Here is a 17,127-nt window from a genome sequence, read left to right on the forward strand (position 1 = left end):
CTTATTTACGAGGACTTTTCCCTAGAGAAACTACTGTCAGTAGGTAAACTTTCAACCAGGAAGAACTAGGTCCATGTATCTGACCTGCCCTCCATCATAGTTACCCTAAGCTTGTTATGTCTAACTAATCTCAGTGATGCTTATTTACATCATCTGTGGTAATCCTTAGAAATGGCCATGTATCTAACCCTTCTGGACCTATGCTGGATATGTCTCATCTAAACCCCTACCTCCACACGTCTTTGCCATTATTAATAACCTTACCATGACAATAACATCAGCAGCATATAGTGGCCCTGCTGAACCATGCATTGAAAAAAGTTATCTTATCTTTTAGGTGCAGTCTTAGAATTGTACCTTTTCAACCGGCATCATAACCACTACCACTACTGACACAACAAACCAAGGATGACAAATTCATTCCCCGAAAGTACATGATATGAGTATGCATTTCTTTGTGCCACAAGACACAGTTTAATATATTATTCAACAGGGTTCCCAATGGCCTTCTATGGGATGCCAAGGTAGTGACCCTGTGATTAGTAAATGTCCCTTTCAGGAAGGAATTCTTCTGTTGTGTGCACCCTGTTGGCGGTAAGCAGTACTGCTGCAGTTAAGCAGAACAGAGAGCACAACATCCCCTGCCTTCAAGAACCAGGTCCATCTAAAATGAGAGGCTGACGCTGGCTTCTCTTTGAGGGATGTGATGAAAAATTAAATACAGTTGAGACTGAAGTGTCAGCAAATATTTCACCTTTTTCTGTTCAGCAGATAGACTGCAACAGAAAGAGAATGCCTTCCCGGAACTCTGAATTTGATTCCAGGAATGGCATTGTTTCTGTCAGTTCAGTATTTAAAGCGAGGTTATTTTTTTGTTTGGGGGCCTTTCACATCTTCAGGTGTCGCAGTAAACTATAGAGTAAATTATATTAAGTCAAATAGTCAAGAAATATTTTAAAACCATAAGAGAAACCATTGGTATAGTTTACTTAGAGGCAGACATCTGTCCCTGCCTTCTGTAATGTCAGGATTTTGGGCATATTATACAGCCTGTCACTAGGGCAGAGAAACTATATTTGCAGAACATTGAATGTTTACTCGAAAGTGAACAGAGCCAATTTGCTTCAGTCCATATTACAAAAAGACCTCTGGTCCTTGGTAAAGCTGAAGGGAGTTCTGCAAGAAATATATATCATATCTATTACTTACAAATCATTTTGCATCTGTAATACAGTACTAAACAAATAAGTCCTAACTCAGGAATACGTTTTGCCAAACAAACTCTTGTTAAGCAAAACTAGTAGGCCACAGCAATAAAACAGATTGGCCTCGCCTTTGTCTTTCTTATGTTACATAGACATAGTAAATGCAAGCACATCCACTGTGGCCAGCTGTAACTGCATTTGTACTATTTTAACAATGACATTTAAAGGTTGTGGTGGATATGTGAGGGCATCGCTGAATGAGTTTGTTATAACCATGCTGACACATTTCTTGGTGCCCACTGCATGTGTGCATATGTACTTGCACATGGCCATCTTGAAGTGATTTAAAAATAAGGTGAAAATGGACATGGGCGGATGGCATGTCAGAAGCAAAAAGTTTTAAGAAAGAAAAATGAATTGCAAGCACCCAGAGAAAGAGGTTAATAAGCTAGGAGGGGCATGGGTGCAACTGCGAAGTGCGGATGTGCATTTAAAAAGAGTGAGAATTGAAATAGCATGGGAATCAACAGACCACCTATGGGAAACCAAATGGAGAGTGAAAGGGCAAGGTGAAGAGAGCAGTAGCTCACATGAAGAGGGCAAGCCAACCCGTGCACTTTCATTAAGTGCTTAAAGGAAAAAAAATAGCTTCCTGACTGCAAGTAACATCAGAAGTGGAAGAATATAAGTTAATTAATCAGAACACTGTAAGACTGAAATGATCCTGGGTGGGACAAACACAATAATAGGTAGGAAAGTCATTCAATAAAGAAGAGACAATTAAGCTAGACAACAAAGCTATCCAATAATTATGGACTGACCCAGTAGATCCAACCAAAAGACAGCAAAGCAGTCTGTAGCCAAGGCATAAAAACGGAGTAAAGTACTACTTCAGTGTTTAGGTGCTCACATAGTACACATCAGGGCAAATCAATTTTGCCTTATACACAGACCCATCTTTGACATTTAGGGCCTCATTATGAGTTTGGCGGTCCCACCGCGAGGCCGCCAGACTCACGGGGAGGACGTCATGGCAGTGACGTAACCCCTGAGCATATAACAATGTTTCCACCGATCTGACCAGAGGGAACATTGTAATACGCGTTCCCACTGGTCAGTCCAGCTGGAACATTGCTATGATATAGGACTCGGCTTCATTAATGGAGCCGAGTCAAATACCATAGCACAGAAGGGGCCAACCAGCACCCTCCTAATGCGCAATGTCTGCAGGGCAGACAGTGAGCATTCCGATAGTTGCTGGGCAGGGGGGCCCCCATGGGCAGTGTAGGGGTCCCCTGTGATCCCCAGCACTGGCTTTCCGCCAGGCTGGTGTAAAGTGGGGTTCTAATCATCCAGACAGAGCTGAGTTCTCATGGTATTCGATTTGCAGTTAGGAGGAAGGGTAATATAGATGTAAGTTGGAATGGAATGCATGTATGGTTTACAATCTGAAAAGTAGTGATAAACCATTGGTTATATACCAAAAACTGCTTTTGGTATGGTAACTGATTCGCACAGGGGAAAGATGTCATTAGAGGGCAGCTTGCTCTTTGGGAATCAGAGGAGGTAGCCTCAGGGAGAGCAGACTCGTGACCACTGTATACTTTCCACATCCTCTCTTCATGTCCGAATGTTAAGGATAAGATGTCTCACAGATGCCTTCTAGATTCTAGAGTCAATGTATCATCTGAATCATGTGATATGGACACTCGCATGGATATACTGTTGACATAAAACACTGAAATACCCTTCCATAAGGTATGCATGGAAGCAATTGAAGGATGGAGTTTTATTATGATACACTGATGTGTACTAATCAAGGTCTTAACAGAATATTGATTATATATGGAACATAAAAGATGGTGAGACTAAAGTGCTTCTGAAATGAATGAAATCCCAGAGAATCTGATACAACTGAATAATAAAATAATGTTTTTTTAATGGAGTGTATTCTATCTCAGGCTTTGCTGCTTCGAGGACTGCAAATAATAAAATTAAGCTAAATTAATCACGATGGACGGTATGCACATAATGGAATGCTTAACTCACTCAGCCACATTAGAGCAGGTTTTCTAAGTACACATAAATCAGATCCAGGAACTCTTGAGGTTAGATTCACTAAAAACTCACACAGGGCAGCACAGCAACCAAAGTTGCTGCACTGAGATGCAGGAGAGGGAGAGTGCCGGAAAGAGACATATTTAGTTAAATTGGGCACTGTTCTGCTCGTTTACTAACAGCATGTAATCAGGCTGCCTTCCACTATGCACATAAATTTGCATCAAAATTTAAAAGTGTCTGCGTCATATCTAGTATAGGTTGTGTACTGGAAGAGTACCCTCCCAGTACAAAATACTGTCTAGGCAAACTTTAAAACGTTTTCACTGTGGATGTGGGCTGGATGGTGCAGCACACATGCAAAGTTGGAAATGGTTGGATCCATAAAATCATTTCTCCAAATTAACACCAATCTCAAAAAGGTATTATTATTGGTACAAAACCGCATTTAATATTTTAGATAGGGTTTTGCATCAAAACTCATGGGTGGTTGCATGAAAATGTCCATGCACCGCCAATGGAAAGCTCCTACGAATGCAAATAATGCAAAGCACCGCAAAGCATTGCTTAGCGTTACTCTCATGCAACTTTCCAGTGCAAAAGTAAATTCCAAAATATTCCCCCCAAAAAGTTTGTGGCACAAACTTGATGAAAAATGTTAATAAATATGTGCCTATGTTTCTTCACGTCATTCATCCATGACTGCAAAGTCTATACTGCATTCATCCAACCGAAGCGTTTGAGTTTGAACAATTATCATTTAAAGCAACTAATTGACTCTTCTGCCTCGTAAAACGTCACCATGAATTAATTTGCTCAAAGGAGAAAAACACGCCTAAACACCCACCTTGTATCCTTAAGGAAAATACAGTCTTAAATACTATGTATAGTATTCCTTCAACCAGTAAGGGAAAACATTCACTGCTCAAAGGCCTATTCAACATTGGCTAGGAGCACTATGCCCACATCCTGACAGCCCCTAGGTCTTAAGTAAGGATATCTGGGCAGTCATTGTCTCATCAAAGTGATCATATGGACCCATTCACAACGATAGAGAAAACATATGGAAATTGAGATATGTGTATTTCTGTCTTTTCTATGTTGTTACTTGATCGTTTAGAAGTATTTTGGTTACTCTACATTTCAGTGCTGCGCATCCATAGGCGAGTGATGGCATAATTTATATATAAATATGAATGTTATTCATAAATACTTCTATGCCTGCGCTCCTAACCATCCATGTGCTTGCTCAAGGCATTAAGTACAGTGTGTAATGTTTTACCTTCTGCAGTCCGTCCTACAAGTGGGTTCTTGACACTGTAGAAGTAGTAGAAATTAAATGAATGAATGTTATGACAAAATTAAGACAGGAAGCAAAATGTCCTTCAACTGCTTCCTGAAACTAAACTAAACTGTTTTTTGTTACACACAGCAAGAAGGGTTGCTCAGTGAGCTGTATCAAGTTGTGGTCTTCAGTTCACGAGTTCAATTCACATCCAGATTGACTCGATCATCCTTCTTTGTTCAGGAAATGAAGGGTTCCTGAGTACCAAGGAGAAGACATGGTGTAGTAGCTGAGCCAGCAACTTTGTGTACTAATCCTGCCTTCCCCACTTGACTGAAATCATGTGATTTTCGCAAATCACTTACCTCTCTGTGTTTGAAAGTAAGGCAATGCAATGCTAATTTGTTTATATGTAAATGTGCAATTCAAGTAACTAAAATCCTCACTTGATGTACGTGATCAAAGTCAATAATTCCGGCTCTTCTTGATATTTACATTTTTGCAAGTTTTGTATTCATAAGGAGGATGCAACCAGGCATAGGTAACAGCACAATCAACCCAGCAGCAGGAAAACAGATCCCGACCAAGCTCACGGTATGAGCAGGATCTCTGTGGCAGGGTAGAGGAGGCATGGGGCAGAGATCAAAGAAAATCTGTCAGGCAAAAAGGCAACAGTGGCCCGAGCAGCATCTAGGAAGTGAAGAGAGGAGCAGAGAGTGAATGTTTGATGAGTGGCTATGTTTTTTTCGGAGAAAAAAAATACTAAATGGCCATACTTTGCGCATGTAAAATAGTCGCCCATGCTTCCCAGTGGATGCCAAGGATGCATATAAACAGCCAACTAAAAGGTAGCAATGTCCCCTTTCAACCCATTAAGTGGCATTAACATCAGCAGAAATCTCTACGCTTGTACCGGAGATCTCCACTCCAGCCCTGTAAATGGAATTGCACCTGTCAGAAATGCCTTTGTGAATTCCTAACAAGTATAAAGAAGGTAAATTTGGTCCTAAATGTAAGTTCAGAAGTATGGAAGACTGAGCTAGATTTGCTGTAGTTCAAACGAATAAGCTACAGATCATCACCGATGTGAGAGGTGAGTATATCACTAAGCAAGTCTTCTTGCTGGACTTAGTGCCAGTATTCCCACCACAAACTGAAGTATTTTCTGTTAACAACCAATTCTAAATCATGCCCTAAATCTGCAGGTATACATACAAACATATTGTCTCATTCTGAGCACAGCACTTTTGCGTGTAATAAAAATGCCCTGGAGAATAACCTTTACTGAATGTTTGCATGTTTTCCTCTCCATTTGTTTTTCTGCCTGGTAAAACTACACATTTTCTATTGTTCTGACCTGTTTTTTACGTGCAAATATCTCTGAACACTGGGGCTGATTTAGAGTTTGGCAGAGTGGTCACTTCATAACAATAGCGAAAGAGTACCCTCTCTGCCAAACTCCAGGTCCATCTGCCTGATTAAGAGGTGGGTGGATCTTAAGTAGGTCGATGACGAAGCCTACTCTGGCTCCATCGCAGACATACTCCTCCTGCGACCGAACAGAGTACAGCCTACTGGATGCTATCACATAATATTGTTCACCCTGGATGGTGTTATGTAGTTGTTTTTGCTTTAGGTCACCACCAGGTAAAACCTGGCGGTGAGGAACCCTAAATAATGAGATAATGGATCCCAGACCATGGGAGAAAATTCGTTTTTCTTTTTTTTTTAAATCCTGCTTTAGCAGTTTGTTTATTAAATATGAAAAACTTTGTAAAAGTTTGATGCACAGGCTTGATGAAGCAGTTGGTTACACTTTTACAGTATTGACAGGAACAGCCATCAAGGCGGTTCCTGCCAATATTAAGAGTTATCTGCATTGCCAGCAGACAACTTTAGGTTTGTGGATGTGATGTCCAACAGGGCATCGGAGAATTTACTGCATCGCCCTGGTGGACATTAATTTGTCCACTCAAATTTAAATCAGGTCCTAAGAGTGGGAAAAATTGTGGTTGATGCGCAAAAGGTACCCACAACGTGGAATCTGGATATTTAAACAGGAGTCCAGATTTAGTGGCTTATTTGGTATGGAGGAATGGGTGTTGATTCACATAAGCATGTAGGCATATAGGAAATATTACTAAAGGAGTACTCTGACATACTTTTGTGAATGGGCAGAATAGTAGCAAAAATAAGTACATCTTGAGTATCTGTTAGTGTTGACAGATTTTCGATTAAAGTGGTCGTACATCAACTCATTATTAGTAAAGGTTTTGATTGTTTGTGCCTTTAATGTTTCAGAACCCTGAACTGTTTTTCAGTCCTGTCAATTGGTTGTCTGTTTACACATGCTTGCCTCACAGAATAGAGTTAAAAACGCTCTTATTCGTAGCTCCAGGACCAGTGTTCAATGTCTTACTTTTTTTCGAATACACTGTCCCTTTACGTTGCCTTCATCTGGAAACCTTCTGATTTCTAGCGCAATGAACGCATGAATAAATATTAAAAAAATGACAGTTACGGCTAAGCTACTTACATTCACTGCACTCATTAGAATGCTACGCACTACTTATAGCGCCGTGTTTCAATGAGAAGCTCCTTCACAGTGCTGAGTAGGCATCCTCTCTCATCCCCCTCCATTTTATAATAATATTGACCTTTTCCAACTGTCAAATATGTCCTATTAATTCGCAAGGTCTTAACTGAATTTGCTCACATTCCCGGGCAGCTTGTGGAACGATGGCTGTTGTAATGTATAATTCATTTCATAGCAAATTTCATTTCTCCAGAATATTTAGCAGACTTTTCATAAGAAGTAAAGCTCTTTTTTCTGTAACAGACACCACAGATCCGTGCCACAGTATATTCAAATCCATGTTGCTGTTAGCCTCTCTTTATTGCAGTCTAGTGAGGGGCGTGGCAGTGTTAACGGCGGGTGCATTAGGGAAGGAGTTGATGGGCTGTGTGGGCGAAGGGTCAACATGCATGTTGTGATCTACCCTTAAACAAGATAGCTTTGCTCTTTCTTCCAATGAGATTCGACTTATATTGTGTCACTGCTTTATAAGAAGGAAATGTTGCAGCAGTTCCAATTAAAGCCAAGGTATATTTGATGTCTCATTTCTCCATCTGTAACCACCCCCACCCACACCAGAGGGACAGCAGAGGATGGCAGACTCCATCCAAGATAAGTAGAGGTAAGTAGAGGTAAGTATTTTGCATTATTTTTTTAAATGCCATTGGGGGTGCTGAAATGGGCCCCCCTACATGGCACTGGGTGCAATGGCCATTCCCAGGGGACCCTTCTCCCCTGTGCTGGCCATTGGGTTGGCGGGCATGACTCTTATGTTTTATAAGACAGGAGTTACGTGGTATGGTAGGTTTTGCTTCAAGAAATTATGCTGGGCTGGTTAGAGTCATCATTTTTTACTCTAACCAGCCTAACGTCATTTTTTGGTGCAAAACGCTCTTCTGCCACCACCACCCTTTGTGCCGGATTGCACCATTCCATAAATAAGATGCCGGCTGGCATCTGGGAATGTCGCTGGCCGGAGGTAAACTTTTTCACGCAAAACTGTGCAGTTTTGTGTGAAAAAGTATAAATGTGGGACTAAAAGTCTCCAATCTTGGACATATGCTTAGGGCTAACATACCATCCCACTTGGAGTGGATGTCAGTGCTAATTAGGCTAGAGAGGCATGAAAAGAAAACATGTATGGATTCCATAACTATATAAAGCTCTGTGACCAAATATGGGTGCAGTGCCTTCAGTGCCGGATTAAACCCTGTGAAGGCCACTAAGCAGTCGAAATTTCAGGCCCACCCGCCCTCGCAAATGATCTCCTAATACGTTTTTAATTTTACCAACCAACAATTTTAATAAACCAATTTTATTACATAAAACTGAACATTACACGTACGTAGTTTGAACCAATTGTTTTTACAAACTGACAGCTGACGGGAGATGAGCTTATAGGAGACTAAGGGCCACATGTGCAAAGGTTTTTTCTTGTTGCAAACTGCCCGATTTGCAGAATCGGCGTCTTTGCGACAAGAAAAGAGCTTTTGGTGATGCACAAACCCAATTTTACTATTCAGTGATCTCTTTACTGAATCGCAAATATGGTTTGCGAGTCGCAATAAGGAAGGGGCGTTCCCTTCCTAATTTTGAGTCACAGTGCAATGTATGATTGTTTTGTGACCAGGAATGTTCAGGAGGTCACAAAACAATCACAGCTAGCACCAATTTTAAATTGGTGCTAATCCATTCACAAAGGGGAAGAGGTCCCCAGGGGACCCCTTTCCCTTTATGAATGGTGGCGAAAATATTTTTTCAGAGCAGGCAGTGGTCCCATGGACCACTGCCTGCTCTGAAAAAATGAAAAGAAAACGTTTCATTTTTGTTTTTGAAATGCATCCCGTTTTCCTTTAAGGAAAACAAGCTGCATTTAGAAAAAAACTGCTTTATTTAAAAGCAGTCACAGACATGGTGGCAGGTTGTCCCCAGCAGGCCGCCATCCCTGTGAGTGCAGCCATTCTTAATGGGGGTGCAAATTGCGACCTACCTCATGAATATTAATGAGGTAGGTCATTTGCAACCCCATTGGGCATCGTAAACAGTGTGAGGTAGACTGTATAATATATGGTTTTGCAACTCACAATTTGCGACTCACAAATCAGTCCCAAATTGCGAGTCGCAAAACTCTAGGTCATACAGCTGGTCTTAACTGTTATGTGAATCTGGTCTCTATGGTTTATGTACTTGAAGTTGGTAATGGGTACATTACATGAATACAGTATTTCTTCTATAGAGTCTCTAATGTAAAGTTTTCGTTTCTTTGAGTTGATTATTTTTTTTCTATCTTTTTGAAACAATTTAAGGAAGCTTGATTGCAATTTTCTTTCAAGACCACATCAATATTATTTAGATCTGTTGTCACAGGGCCCCTAAAAGGAGTGGGGCCCATAGACCTGCGTTTAATTTGCCTATTTGGTAACCCACCACTAAGGGCCTCATTACAACCCTGGAGGTGACAGTGGTGGTCTGACTGCCGCCAGAGTGGTGGTCTGACCGTTTTGGCGGCAGTCTGACCACCACATTACGATTGTGGCGATTGCGCCACGGTTGGACCACTAGCACCGCCAGTTTACCTACACAGGAGGGACTGGCGGTAGGTTGCGGTCCTAATCCTCAGTGCTGCCCTGGGGATTGCGACCACCCTCTCCGCCAGCTGTTACATGGCAGTAGCACTTGGGATGGGCAATGCCGGGTCCCCCATGGCCAGCCCCGTCATGCTGTTCACTGTCTGCAGACAGTGAATGGCGCGATGGGTGCTGGTGCACCCTACGCACTGCAACATTGCTGCTGGCTCAATTATGAGCCGGCGTCAATGTTGTAGGTTGTTCCCCGCTGACCCAGTGGGGAACTCGTAATGGGGCCTGCAGGAAGGCAGCCGCACTGGCGGCAACCTGACCGTGGGGGTTTGGAGGATGGCCTTTTCCGTCCATCAAACTCATAATGACACCCTAAGGGATTTAACTATCATGTTTAACCAGCAGTACCTAAGCATACATGAATATACTGAGATCAATATACACTCTACCCTGGAAGCACCACACGAGCGGTATAAGAGCAATACAATCTCTGAAATGCTTACAAACACCGAACCCTATTGGCTTAGCCACTTCTATCCAACTAACTAAGACAGGCATGTTAGTTCAGTGCCATGGATTCCAGATCACCCACAGCAAAGGTCTGTAGTACATAAAATACCATTGTGATATGTATTCTAGTGAAATCCTATGTTTGCAAGCAAAGTGTCAAAAACACTATGTATATGAAGGATCAAGTTGGTGATGCTGTTATATGGTTTCCCCACACCCCCTCCTTTTCTTAATCCCTGATCGCACATTGGCCAGCCCCACCCCTTTTTTTTCTACTTGACCTTGTTGACCACTATTCATGATTATAGACAGATGACAAAGTAACCCAGAAGAAAGGTTGAACTCATCTCCCTTTGGCAATAGAGAAGGTATTACGGCCCAACCAGATGTACTGATACTTGTAAATGCCTCTGCTATTAGCACTCCACTTGTTCTTTCTCATGAAGTTGTGTACCTCCCTTATTGGGTAGTAGTACTATTATTCTCTTGGGTTAAAGACTCTTGGTATTACTATCAAATAATAAAACTAGAAAGAACAAGGTGAACTAATGTTATGTCTGCTTTGATCTAAATACTTTCTAAGCTGTTAAAGACATACAGGGCCTCACCTCAATACGAGTGTGGCAATCTTCAGACTGCCACACTCGCAGTGGCCATCAGGACTGCTTCTGTTATGGCAGTCTAACCCCCACATTAAAACCCTTGTGGTCAGTCCACCAGTGAACCGCCAGCACCAACAGGATCCATGATCCCAGTGGCCTGGCGGTGGCGGAGATCGTAATCCGCCAGGGCAGCACTGCATGCAGCGCTGCTATGCGGATTATGACCTTGTTCTCTGCCAGCCTTTTCATGGCGGTAACACCGCCATGAAAAGGCTGGTGGAGAACAGGTGCAGGGGGTCACAGGTGGGCCCCTGAAATTCCCATGCACTTGGTATGGGCAGTGGAGGGGCCCTCTGCCCAGCATCATCGCAATGTTGAGCTTTGCAGACAGTGAACATTGCGAGGGTGCTGGTGTACCCTGCGGGCTACAGCATTGCCGCTGGCTCGATTATGAGCCAGAGACTAGGCTGTAGCTTGTTTCCCACTAGGCTAGCAGGCGAAAACTGAGGATTCCGCCCGACGACCTAGTAGGAAACTCTTGATAACTCCGGCTGAGTAGTCAGGAGTTTGACGGGTGGGTTTTCCCGTTCACCAAACTATTAATAAGGCCCATAGTCTGTATTTGTGCAATAGAGAGACACCAGGATGACCGGTTCATTACTTAATACTACTATTTATTGAACTTTTAACATTGAACATTTAAGACTGTCTATTGGCGCATGTAAAGGAAAATTGGAAATCTTAATAAAGATAATAAAAAAATAAACTTTAGTATAGTGAATTCAGCAGGAGTTTAGAATGTTCCACAATGCTCTACCCAAAGGCAACCTTTCTTCTACATTAATGGCTTAATCACTTCGCAGTAATCTTTGTTAAGCCAGATGCTACCTTTTTTGTCACATTTCTTACTGCTTGAGGACTTTGTCCCTCAAAGAAAGATATCTACAATTTTATTTTTTAAATTACTCCCACCTTGGGGTGGATACCATAAAAGGTGTACACTCCCAAACTACTACCTGTAATCTCCAAGCCAATGAACATTGTCCAAAAGCAAGAGTAATGTGTGAGAGGGATGAGATTATACATTTTGGGATGAGAAATATGGCCCTAGAAGTAATGAAGATTACTGGCAAATAATTGTGCAGTTACCTCTAGTAGCCACTTCCTCATCCCCTTAATGAATAGCTTGGGATGTGCCAATTCAAATGGCAGCTGACTCGATATATCTATATACTGAAATAAACAGCAGGTGAGACAATGCTCAAACACGCAGAAAATGGTATCAAATATTCAAAATAAACACTTAACAAAAGCAGCAGAATATAGTACTATGGACCGAAACTCTAACTCTCCATTATCACTCACTTGGAGACTGTAGCGGAGGATGACATTGTAAAAAGCTGCCCAAGTGGCAATCCTGCTGATATCAGACCCACCATGGAATTCAGCCAAAGAAGCAGACAGCCCCATTGTTGTTCTCACTTGAATGCAAGGAGAAGGAGACTTCTCTGCAGAAAATCCTATTGACATAACAGAGTTGATGTGTTGAGAGAAGAAACAGGAGGTTTACGAGCCTTCTGTCAGACCCTAAACTGAAAAAGAAGGAATTCTGGTGAGAAAAGTCAGCCACCCTGCTAAGGTGCATAGAGAACACGCTCTGAAACTGGATTTGGAAAATCAGAGGAAAAAAAGATCTCCTGGTCAAGCTTCTGATGAGATGGATTTTTCTTTTAAATAAAATAGGGCCCAACCTGAGAAATACTGCATCAGGAAGCACCCTGAAAAACATAGGGGCAAAAAGTAATGAGTTTAATTCTCCCAATCGCATTATGGTTGGATTGTGAATATTTAAGTAAATTACTTTTGATTTCAATGAATTATTACATAGGATTATTGGTTAGGACTGTGGTTAGTAACCTGGTTTAGTTAAGAATAATGAATTTATTGTAAAGTAAAGGTCATAATAAGAGCCAGATTATGTTATACAAATAATAGAATTAGCTACACATTCATTAAATTAATGGTACTTTTAGGAAGTAATTTTAGTTGTAAGGTTCTGGTAGTGAGGTTCACATAATTGTAAACATAACCTTAATTAAGTAGTGATGCTGTAATGGGATTACAAGGTATCAGCCCTCGAAATTGTAATCTCTTTCATTCAGATGTTTTAAATCTGCTATAAGTGGCATGTCTTTATGTGTTTATACTTGACAAATGATAGCACTCTGTAGTCTTGCCCCGATGAACCTAAACTGCCACGAAGAGTTCAATAACTGTTATTCTTTCTCTTGAATTTAAATAAAAAATATTGTTTTCTATAATAATACATGTGTCCAATTCAAATTTCACACTCCTACTTTCTGTGGTTAAATCCATGCCTATTCAGTTACCACGTCTACCCTATGAACATTTGTTGCTAAATGTATTATTGTATGTGAAGTGTAATGCTGGTATATATTCAACTTATATCATAAGATTATACTTTGATAAAAAAGCAGTGGTAGTTATGATTTGTCTTGCATTTCACGCTGTACATCAAGAAATTGTTGAAGAGTCTAATTTTTCACATGCACACACTCTGCTTGCTAATTCCCCATCATCTTCACAAAACTGATTTGCAATGGTAGATGTTGCTCCAGGGATTTCCTTCTAATAACCTTGTGTATCCCACCTTATTCTCATCTGTTGCATCATATGCTGATGTATACTTCTTCATTGCTGGTAGCGCCAAGACCTGGAACCGGCGTCTGAACTCAACAATCCCCATTCGATGGCTGTATCCTGTGGTAATGCAAAATCGATTAATTATAAAAAAGTGAACTGTCTTACAAATTATGTATTTTTTTCTGAATAAGCACATGAACTTGAAGACCAGAACAGTTCTACAGTTTTCAGCCAAAGCAGTCCATAACGCTTCATCTAATTACCTTCATTCATATTGGCAGCTCCACCTAGCAATCATATTGTCATCAGGCACCCTGCCCATTATCTATCTATCTATCTATCTATCTATCTATCTATCTATCTATCTATCTATCTATCTATCTATCTATCTATCTATCTATCTATTCTATGTATCTATCTATGTGTTTGCTTTTACTATTTTTGGCACTCCTGGTAATATCACTGTAATTTGACAGTGGATGATGAAACTGTCTGTGAACCAGACAATTTTGCTTCTTACTTCAGAAAGTAAGAGTAGAAGAAGAGGTTAAGTTCTCTGTATGGTACCCAAAGCACACTGGAAGAAAGGCTGAAGGGTATATTAAAAATGTTGCCCCCAAATTAAACCCAACCAAGAATGTTGGACAGCAACATAGGATCAGATAACTCAAAAAAACATCAACAGGAAAAAGCTCAGATGCAGATCCCTAGGGGTTTTTTTCGGCCAAAGCTCTGAAAAGCTTTGGGACCGATCATGAATCGGCACCCAACTACAAATGCTTCAGGAAAGTTGTAAAACCTATAAATGCAGAATTACCTTTGACTAGAACACAGATTTGTAGTATGTGAGGAACATCTAATAGCGGTCATGAAACACACAAATTAATTTCTTCTACTCAACAATGTTAGAATGTAATTCAGACTGCAGATTGTTTTGTAGTTTCTGTGAACATAGACCTGCACAGCTTTATAAGACTTCCAACTAAATAGGTAGGCTTGCAAGAATGGACACTACGTTTGTCATTGCTTCAGTAACTGGAAACATCACCATGAAACCTTTCATCTAAACATCATCCTACTGAAAAAAGCAAAATGCAATGAGGAGGGAGCATGGTTAAATTGATTGAGATCTAGATTTAATGTTTTGCTGAGTCAGCAGTACTTGTGAAATGAAGGGCAACACATTACCAGCAGTACAATCTACAACCCCATGTGTATGATGAGATCCAGGTTTAATTGAGATCCATTTCATTTATTTTAAATACCAACTTTCTAAAAGTGACATTTTCAGAATTGTGACTAAAATATGAATTTACCATTATAGAGGACTTTATATTTCAATTCCCTAGACACCAAACATGCACTTTCTAACTGCTCCAAACAAATGTTATCACTTAATAAATGTAATAAGTTAACCCAACGTTATCCTATGGAAGAAGTAAGCTAAAAGTACATGTCCAACTTTTTAAATACACTGCACCCCGCCCTATGGGCTATTAATGGGGTGCCCTAAGGGTGAGTTATGTATTAAAGAGTAAGGTTTAAGCCTGGAAAAAAGTTTATATTCCCATTTTAAGAAAAGGGGTGTTTAAACTGCTTACACAGGCTGCAATGTCAGGCCTGAGACATTTTTTTTAAAAACGTTACTTAAGTGGGTGGCACAAACACTGCTGCAGGCCCCCTAATAGCATTTATTTTACAGACCTCGGGTGCATGTAACACCACTTTACCAGGGTCTTACAGATAAATTAACTGTCCATTGGGTGTAAGCCAATTTTATAATGTTTAAAGGAAAGAACATTCACACTTTAGCACTGGTTAGCAATTCTAAGACCAATAAAAATGAGATCAGAAAACAAATGGAGGAGGAAATCAAAATGTTTGGGGGAAGACCACCCTAAGGCTGTCAGATCTAACACATTGGTATATCAGACGTTGTTGGATTGCTTTTCCGCGAGGCCTTGGTCAAATCATGGAAGTCTGGAGCTCCAGAACTTTCAGCTGGGGGAACCTGAATTTTAGGCCTGGTCGTGGTTAATCTTAGTTGGCTTTTGAGTCCTTGAGTAAGATTACAATTCTAGCCCATTCCTAGCAATATGTATGCTTAAATAAACATATTTTAATGTTAGCCTAGGGAGCTAAGTATCAACAATGAGGAAAAACAAAATAGGCAGTTTTTCCCTCACCGGAGCATATAAAACATTTTTTATAATGTCCCTGCTTAAAGTTACATGGCACCCCACCCCTGGGGTGCCTAGGGGAGACCTTAGGATAGCATATGTAAAAAATGAGGTAGATTATCACTATGGAATTACCTTTAATTTCAAAGTCTAATTTACATATGTTTTAATTTTAAAGACAGTCTGCACAGCAGGGCTGCCTGTAAAAGTGACAGGAGGCAACACAGCAATGCATATTCCAGTGCAGGAAATATACTGGACCTCTAAATCTTCCTACTCTATTGTATACTAGAAACCTATAGGTAGTTTGAATCTCTTAGATACTAGGGACTTCTTTTATACGAGGGTCTATCATTGCCAATTATAAATATACCTAACTATCATATACCTTTTTCATCAGAGGACTGGCTCTGGGCCTTGCTAGCAGAGCCCAGGGTACAATCAGAGTGAGTTACCACCAGTATCAGTCAGCAAAAATTGGGGTAAAAATGGCTAAAAGGATGACTTTCTCACACTGTCCAACAAGAGAAATCAAGCAGGCAGATGCCCTATTTACTACTGAATCCTCAATACAATTGTGCACATGCTAAAGTCTTTGTTTAAAGATCATAAACAAATGAAAAATATGTCCTGAAGTCACACACAAGTTAAACATGTAAAACAATTGTGGGAGTAACATAGAACATATCCCAAAAGGAAGTAGTCCTTAGGTGCAAAGAAAAACTAGAAGCATCATCACAGGTATGGTAATGTGCAGTGCTATATCAAGTGTACAAAAGGAACTGTCTGTGAAAGAAGGTATCATAAAGGAGAGAAATAATGCATTTTGTAAAGCCATAATCAATTCCAGAACTTCCCAGGCTTGATCAACACAATAAGTATTAACACAAATCTCAAAACCAATGTCAGCCACAAATCTTAATATAACTGTTACTAGAAAAAAGGTCATGGTCAGAACTAAACTGTATAGCTCAAATCCCATAGTATTCTTCCTAGTTATTGACACATGAAGTACTGAAGGGAAAAACATGTGCTCTTAGTGAAGAAAACAGGATATGGTGGGCTAGCGATTTTTAGGGTCCTGAATTGAATTGGTACTAGCCATTAAATAATCCCTATGAATTTCCTATTTTATCCAATGTCTTCCTTTCATTTTTCACCAATTCGGTAATCAGAGTAATGGTGGATTTGCAGTTATAACAATTTTTATAATTTTTATGCCAAGTTAAAAAAAAGTGTTTGAATATAAAATGAAAAAATTTACTTTGAATCACTTAGGACATTAGTGAGCAACGTCTTTGTCGGTTTCAGAAATGTAACAAGTTTTTCGTATGAACAGTTTTTAAGAGTAAGAGATCTTGCTCAGAGACAATGCTCAGGTCAGATTTGCTCAGGACAGCTTTGCTCCCTGGCTACTAAATATTTAACCAGGGATTCATGAGTTGTAGAGCTCTCAATGTATTCACAGG

At 40.4% G+C, this 17,127-nt stretch overlaps 1 protein-coding gene across 1 annotated transcript in view; it reads right to left on the reverse strand.

Moving 5' to 3' along the window:
* MYO18B (myosin XVIIIB) overlaps positions 1 to 17,127 on the reverse strand; it is a 1,377,385-nt gene that overhangs the window by 697,126 nt on the left and 663,132 nt on the right. The window contains exon 18 of the mRNA XM_069214702.1: positions 13,486 to 13,595. Coding sequence (XP_069070803.1) covers positions 13,486 to 13,595 — 110 coding nt within the window. The remainder of the gene's footprint in view (positions 1 to 13,485; positions 13,596 to 17,127) is intronic.

This window comes from Pleurodeles waltl, chromosome 11, assembly GCF_031143425.1.
Source record: "Pleurodeles waltl isolate 20211129_DDA chromosome 11, aPleWal1.hap1.20221129, whole genome shotgun sequence".
Lineage (NCBI taxonomy): Eukaryota > Metazoa > Chordata > Amphibia > Caudata > Salamandridae > Pleurodeles > Pleurodeles waltl.